Below are 8,247 nucleotides of genomic sequence, written 5' to 3'. Positions count from 1 at the left end.
AGACAAAATAAAGGTAGAAAATAAATAGATTTTGACCACACTTATGGACACAAATGTTATTTTCTTGAACTTACGATCTTACATGGATACAGGAATATTCCAAAACCACAATTTGTGGAATTGGACTACCTTTATGCATGGTAGGGTTAAAAATAATGAATAGCACATTAGCATACAATGTAATTTATATAGGTTTACCAAAGAACAATAAACTGAGTACTTTCGCACTTCAATAGGCAGTTTTGAGTTTTTAAGTTATTTTATTAAGTTATTGGTCACTCAACACAATGTTTACCTCAATCAAAGTAAAAATGTTGAAGGCCTATAAAAGTGATTAAATCGCTATTTCCCAGCACCGCAACACCTTCATGCAAATCAACTTTTGCTTCCAAAACAAAACTGTAGCATAAGACACAGTCAGTAGTCTAAGTCAAGACATGTCTGTCAATATAAATGTCAACATCTGATAGTAGGAATAACTTCCCTGTAGCGTAACACAAAGTATATGGGTTTGATTCCTAGGGAGTATGTATACTAATAAAACATATGAAGTGTTGAATTCACTGCTGTTTGCTTGGAATAAAAGTGTTTAGAAAATGAATTCATGTAAATATTTGCCATCATATTTGCTCACACTGGTAACCTCATTGACGAGATCTCCATGATGATGTTCTCTCATTCTTGAATTGCCCTAATGTTCTGCCCCGATGAACTCACAGGTAGGCCTTAATTACTACATGAGTGAGATATGTCATCGTGGCTTGGTGCGATTCCACACTGCATTCTGCAAAGCCTTGCGACTTTTCCAGCTGAGGGCAAATCCTTGTTGTTCCCGACGCCAACTCAAAGAGAGATCGAGAATCCCAGTCCAGAGACTGTCGCTTTTAAGTTCAACACACCTGGAGCCAGCTAATTCCCTCATCCGTCTCAAACGCTCTAAAAAACACCAACAAATAGACTCTACAAAAAGAAGGCAGTTTTGGACATCTGTGGTTTTCCACCATGGGACTGTGTTCTCATAATGGATTGTTAGTGATGTTGCTGTTTCATCTTTGCCAGGCACAAGGTATAGTAACATTTTCTTCAACGACACTGTAAAATTGTGCTTGAAACCAGATGTTAAGGAATCATATTACAAAGTCTATATAAAGACTAGGAAAAGGATACTATATTCTTAAGGAATTACCCTCAGGGCAAAACAATCTATGTTGACTCAGCCTTAGATTTCAGTAAGTTTCACTGATTCATGTACTGCATCTAAGGTTGAAATCAATTTCTAAAGTGCTATCTGCATAATCAATTTTCCTGGTCATTCCAAAGGCAGTATGCTGATGATTGGCTTAAAACCCATTTTTCAACATGTCAACCAGATCTGAAACCAATTAAAACTTCAAATCAGTTTGTCAAGGCAGAATGGTAACCACAGCACTGGCAGCTTCAGCTTGAGTTTGGCTGTAGTACAAACAAACTAATATCTCTATAGACTCCAGACTGAGATCCCATTAGCTTCTTCATTTCAGGCCTATAAAAGTGATTCAATCGCTATTTCCCAGCACCGCAACACCTTCATGCAAATCAACTGTGAGATCTCACATTTCTTGGGAATTCACACAAATCTATTGCACTTTCCTTTGAAAACAAAGACCTAAATTGAAGATGTCTTTTACAGAATACATAGTTTGGTAAAGTAGTTTCTTGTTTATTTATTCAACTAATATTCTTTTTTCTTCTTCTTTTTTTAAATCTACCATTTCTGTTTCCAAACATACAATGCACAAGTTTAATAAGTCTCAGCTTCTGATGATTCTTACGAGTATTTTCAGGCACAGAGCTCAAAATGCATGTAGAGTCACGATGTACAATCACTATTTTAAGAAACTGCAATATTAAAAGTGAAAACAACTGTTAACTTAGAGAAAGCGTTCAGCTACTGTAAGTCTGACTGTCATCACAAATATAATAGGATCTTAACAGTATGATATTTGTTTTAAAAGCTTGTTAAAGGCTTCAGATTTTAACTGTGGACTCCAATGACCCTACTGGTACTGTTCATCAGGGTTGTGCACCATTCAGAATGAACTGAGAACTGAGAATGGCTTATAATCAAATCCCTGAATTTAAACTGAATATTAACTGAGGTAGCAAAGACCATCAGAAAGTATTAATACATATACTGTTATTTTTACATATAACATTTTGTCAAGATACGCTTTGAATGTTGGCTTGAGTTGAGTTCATGTAAAAACAAGCTGAAAGTCAAAATTATGAAAAAATATATTTTATTAATGCATGTTATAGATCTTTTAGTGAGCTAATCCATGAGCATGTAAATTTGTCATAACCTGGTGCTATTCAAACTCACAGATAGAATGATGTGATGTGACCCTGCTGCACTTTAGCAGCTTGACAATGTTGACCTGGTCAAATTTGCTCTAAAGTCTCAAGTTCTCTTCGCTGCTTTGCACAGATGATGCTCTCCCCTCCCCTGACCCAGAGCCAGCCCCGCCAAGCCTGGGTGATGTGATTGATGCAATGAAGGCAGCCTTTGAGCAGGCAGTACAGATCTCGACAACCGGCACTGTACGCGAGGCCTTGGAGCAGGTCGTAGGTGAACTCTCGCCACAGAAGACTCCAGAAGAGCAGTCACCAGTGGTTGAGACCGCAGTTGATTATACAACAGAAGTAGCAGCTAAAGAGGAGGCAGTGGTGCTCACTGCAGGAGAACCAGATGCTCATTTGTTAGAATCAAGTGAACAGACATTTGAGGAACCAGCTCAAGAAGGTCTGACTCAAGATATTGAGCCTGCAGAGGAGATTCAAGGACTGATACCGCAGGACGAGTCATCAATTTCAGAGCCAGATGAGAAATCAGTTATAAAACCAGGAGGGTTGGTCCTTGAGGCAGTAAATTCAGTTCAGGAACCAGTAGAATCGGTTTTGCAAGACCTTGAGATTGTTGAAGTGGGTGAAGCAATGACTGAGGAAAGCCATGCAGATGAATCACCTGTCCAGATTTATCCTGATACACAAAAAGAAAAACAATCAGAAAGAGTAGCTGCAGAAATGCAAGTGGTTGAAGATGAAGATGTGGAAGAGCCAGAACAGGGATTAATTGAGAAGGAGACTCAGTTGTCTGAGATGGAAGAGAAAACTGCAAAGGGGGAAATAGAGAAAGTAGAGGTGATGATAAGTAGGGGACAAGTTAAACTACAAGGACAACAAGAAAAAGAATCTGTGGAAAGGCAAGATACAGAATGGGATAAAGAATCAGAGCATAGTCAAGAGGAATGGCAGGCGGTAACAGCACAGATGGGTCCAGATGGTGGTGTGGTTGATATGGTTGAAGTAGAACAGGAAGTAGCGAAGACTGAAGAAGGTGTGATTGAAGTTGAAGCAAGGAGAGAGGAGGTAGAGGCTGGATCTGAAGCACAGCTCAAGAAGGTTTCAAGAGAGGAGGAGGTTCATCCAACCGACAAAACAGAACTGGAGAAAACTCAACAGGAACCAGGTAATGAACTTATAATTAATGTGCATTTACCACCCAAGACAACTTTAAACCAATAAAAGTGAAATTTCAACCTCTAAATACTAAATTACAATTTTTGCTTTCTGTTAGAGGCATAAAATTGTCTAGACCAGTTATACACCACAGCAGCAAAATATTTAGTTAGCTATGGTTTCCCAATTGTGATGGTGTTTCTCCCTCCAAACCTAATGCAATTAGACTTTCACTGTCTGATCTTTGCACTAGCAATAATACAGCAAAGGAACAAAGCTGCCTAAGGGCATCCCTTCAGTTTATAACAGTGAAAAGACTCATAACATGTATCTCTGGAGATGTCTGGCTCCTGGGTGCACTCTGAGTCATCTATCCACCATTAATTACACAGTCACACTGAAATATGCTGAAATACACTGCTCTATCAAGCTGTGCACGATGGGGATTTAGATGGTATCGCTTTATTTAAATTCTGGATTGAATAGTGTTGTAGAATCTTCCTAAACAGAATAGAATAGAATAGAATAGTGTGGCAAAATAGCAGTTGTTTTCTTTAATCAAAGGATAAGTACACTCTAAAAAATGATTGTTTCAACCCAATGTTGGGTCAAATATGGACTAACCCAACTGTTGGGTTAAAAAGCTAATTAAAAAATTTAACCAAAATGTAACCCAACAGTTGAGTTAGTCCATATTTGACCCAACATTGGGTTGAAACAACCCAGCATTTTTTAGAGTGTATCTTTTGGGAGCATGGATAATAATTAAGCCCACACAAACACCTGCAAACACTAATAATATCTCCCTCTACATGAGGAAAAGGTAACCAAAACAAATTGAAAGAAATGAAAAATGAAATCTCAATCAGTGTCTTTTTATAGCCTGATGTCAGTATTCATATGTATTTGCACATAACATTTACAAATACATTTGACTATGTTTGGATATGTGCAGAACATACAATATGGCCATATTAACAACATTTAAAGCATAAAAGTATTTACGAATCAGCTTTTTAAAATCTTTATATTGTAAATGTAATAGTATTCATATGTATTTGTATAATGTATACATTTTTTGTATGTTTGAATATATGCAGAAATATGCATATATGCATTGACTATTTACATATGCACAATTACCGTATAAATATATTGGTTATAACTCCACCCCTGCCCAAACCTCGACAATTTAAAATGTACAGTAACAGACTGATATTAATACACATCAATTAATACTGTAAATTCAATATTCTATTAATCCAAAAGCATTGATAAACTTTTGTATGCCTCATGTACATATTATTCTGACAATATGTTAGTAACATCTATGCAAATATACAGAACTGTTTGTGTGTTAGAAGCACACTTAATGAACAAATATCCAGTACTATATTGAGTACTAATGAGATCCTGTTGCATTTTAAGATCTGCCTAAACGAGTGAGAGTGTGGTCTGTTTTGGTGTCTGTCCAAAGCTCCAGAGCCTAATTTCTAATGAACCACTGTCCTATATGTTTCTGCTCCTGCTGCTCCTGTGACCTACATACAGAAACACATTCATTCTGCTGAAACTAAGATACCCCTAAACCTTAATTCCCACACAACATGGACTTTACCCTTCAATCCTCATAAAAGCACTTCATGCTCTACTGAGTCAAATGGCCTCTGTCACAGTTGGTTGTAATCAGATAAAGCAGACTTTCTTCATTTCTGTGCATGAGATAAATTTGTGTATCAAATGTGAATCTGTTATAATTGATTTAGCGATTTAAAGATGTTTTATGAGAGTAAGAATTTCACTCAGGTCTTCATTAAAACCAGTCATTAGTTGCTTACCAATATCTTTGGCCATTTAGGTCTGGGGGAACATTTCCAACATTGTAGAAAATGGCCTCACATACAATATATAGCGAATAAAAGTAATTTTATCTACTGACAAACAAATATCTCTTTGCAAAAGCTTCTTGGTACCTATATTGTACTCTTTTATACCTAGTTGTTGTGTCTCACACATGTAAGTATATACTGTGAGAGCGTCATTTTAAATTCCATACGTATCCTCCAGCTCTCATTCTGCAATTTTCACCACTCTGTTAAATGTCTCCCCTATTTCACAACAGAGGTCACCGTGGATACTCGGGGACCAATTAAGTTGCAGGAGCCTGTTATCACGAAGTCAAAAGCAACAGGCGGTGAGGCTTTTAATGACACAAATTCCCTGTCAAACCTTCAGTCGCCTGCTGTCTATTTGTAACACAATGAATGTGTGGAAACTTCTTCAGATTTTACAGGTAAAACACATGAGGCCAGCGATGTAAATGAGATTATCAGCTCCAGAGACCCGAACAAGAACAACCAGGGTGTACCAGTGTTGATGAACACTGTTGAGGAGCTCCCACCAACACCAGTTCTCAAACTGAGGCTTGGAGATACTGATGCACCAGTGGAGGAACATGCTGACTCTACACGTATGTCAACTTATATAATTTAAACACTCCAAAGTAAAATGGTAATTAAACAAACTTGCAAAAACTATTTTTGAAAACACATACAACCTCTCATCAATTTTTCAATAACATCTGGATATATGCTAAAACATGCTGTATTTGTATATTATATTATATTATATTATTTGCCCATTACAGAGTGTCTATTTACACTAAGAACAAATAGCCTGTGTTGTTACAAATAGCCAAACTAGCCCAATCACACCTTGTTGGCAGAGGCTATTTACACGAACTCTGCCCACCAACGTGTGATTGGGCTAGTCAACACTACACAAGACACTTAACAAATATTAAATCCAATAGCGTAGATGGTAAAACACATACCATGGTCTTTTTGACGCGATCGAAGTGAGTTGGAATATTATGTTATATTATATTACATTATATTACATTACATTGTATTGTATCTATCTATCTATCTATCTGGTCTATTAAAACCTGAAGTTATTATTGTTTATTGTACAATAACAACAGCAAAATCACCTAAATTAAGGGTTTACACAAAATAACTGTATTTAGACATTCTGATAACACGGTTGCAAAATCGCAAATGTTATAAAAATAACTAGAAAATAAAACAGCATATTATTTAGTTGTTGCCAATCAGTATTTTCTTAAGGTCGAGCACCTGTCACTGACTATTTGTTTAAAAATATATATTTTTGAAGAGTTTTACTATTTTGTACTCTATTCGTGGAAGGTGCCAGATGGTAGTCTCTGTAGAGAAATACACCTGCACATTTCTCTTTTTTGATTTATTTAACTTTCTATATTTGACAGTACTTTCTCTTTTACGCTTCAGAGTCCAAAGCCATAGGGCAGGAAGCATGGAAGATAGGAGCCATAGCAGCAGCTTTCTTTCTCATTCTGCAAACTGCTGTCACCATTGTCTACATTCTGAAGTGCAGGAGAAAGCCAAATAGGTTTGTGTGTGCTTTGTAAGACTATAAGGAGTTTTGAAAGGAGAAGTGGTTATTGGAACAACTGCAATAACTGATGTGATATATTATATGTACAATATAGACACACATCTATACAGAGTTTTAAGAAGTACTTAACAAATACACACACACACACACACACACACACAAATGATTTTATTAAAAGTGACCTACAGAACAAGATCCCTAAGACTCAAACCCACAAGTGAACTATAGGAACATTGGTTTAATGAGTTTTAGTCCTTGTCTGATAGCTTTGAAGCCACCTATACCATTCAAACATTTCGGGTTGGTGAGATTTTTATTGTTTTTTAAAGACTCTCTTATGCTCACCAAGGCTACATTTATTTAATCAAAATACAGTGAAAACAGTAGTATGAAATATTATTAAAATTTTAAATAACTTTTTATTTTTCAATATATATTTTATAATTTATTAATAGAAAGAAGAACAGCATTTATTGAAACAGAAATATTTTCTAACACTATAAATGTCCTTACAGTCATTTTATTAATTTAATGTGTCCTTGCTGAATTAAAGTTCTTTAAAAAATTATAATTATAAAATAAATTATGTAATAATAATAATAATAATAATAATAATAATTATTATTATTATTGACCCCAAACTTTTGAACAGCAGTGTATATTTGTGCTCCTAAAATGTTATGTAAATTTCTATTACTTTTATAACATACTTTTAGCAGATAAATGCAGTTAAAATTAACCAGTTGTCTTCTGGGAAAAATATCGATGACTTTCAGAACATTGCACTCATAGCCAAAGTTTTTCCCCACAAAATGCTCCCTACAGCATCGAAACAATGATATCTGAAAAGTGGGGCATACATTATAAGCCTTATTGTGACTCATGAATATTTTATGATGATATAATGTTTGCACTGTGGGTAAGTGTGTGGGAGAATGGGTTGAATTTAGAGATTTCTAAAAAACTATAATGATTGAATGAGAACGGTCCTCGCCCTAATACCACCTGCCTATGGCTAATGATAGATTCTGATACTGAAAGATCTAAAGTTAATATTCATATATGTTTGTTAGCAGCAGTGTGGCCTCAAAGAACCTGTGTGCTGGAGGAAACGGAGGCATAGAATGTGATGCAAACAACACAGATACCACCATTCCAATCGATGAACAGTGAGTATATATGACCACACACATACTCACCCTGATTAGAAGAAACATAAACATAAACATAAACACAAACACACACACACACACAAACACACACACACACACACACACACACACACACACACACACACGCACACACACACAC

At 36.0% G+C, this 8,247-nt stretch overlaps 1 protein-coding gene across 1 annotated transcript in view; it reads left to right on the top strand.

Annotated features, from left to right (window-relative positions):
• The first annotated feature begins 1,002 nt into the window (after nucleotides 1-1,002).
• Nucleotides 1,003-8,247, top strand: part of LOC107551573 (probable serine/threonine-protein kinase kinX) — a 7,666-nt gene continuing 421 nt past the window's right edge. Inside the window, exons 1-6 of the mRNA XM_016233216.1 lie at nucleotides 1,003-1,066; nucleotides 2,468-3,508; nucleotides 5,621-5,692; nucleotides 5,792-5,968; nucleotides 6,810-6,930; nucleotides 8,016-8,105. Of these exons, the coding sequence (XP_016088702.1) occupies nucleotides 1,003-1,066; nucleotides 2,468-3,508; nucleotides 5,621-5,692; nucleotides 5,792-5,968; nucleotides 6,810-6,930; nucleotides 8,016-8,105 (1,565 nt within the window). The remainder of the gene's footprint in view (nucleotides 1,067-2,467; nucleotides 3,509-5,620; nucleotides 5,693-5,791; nucleotides 5,969-6,809; nucleotides 6,931-8,015; nucleotides 8,106-8,247) is intronic.

This window comes from Sinocyclocheilus grahami, unplaced genomic scaffold (assembly GCF_001515645.1).
Source record: "Sinocyclocheilus grahami isolate Dianchi unplaced genomic scaffold, SAMN03320097.WGS_v1.1 scaffold427.1, whole genome shotgun sequence".
NCBI lineage: Eukaryota > Metazoa > Chordata > Actinopteri > Cypriniformes > Cyprinidae > Sinocyclocheilus > Sinocyclocheilus grahami.
The sequence above is the reverse complement of the archived record's forward strand: the minus strand, read 5'-3'. Positions and strand labels throughout refer to the sequence as shown.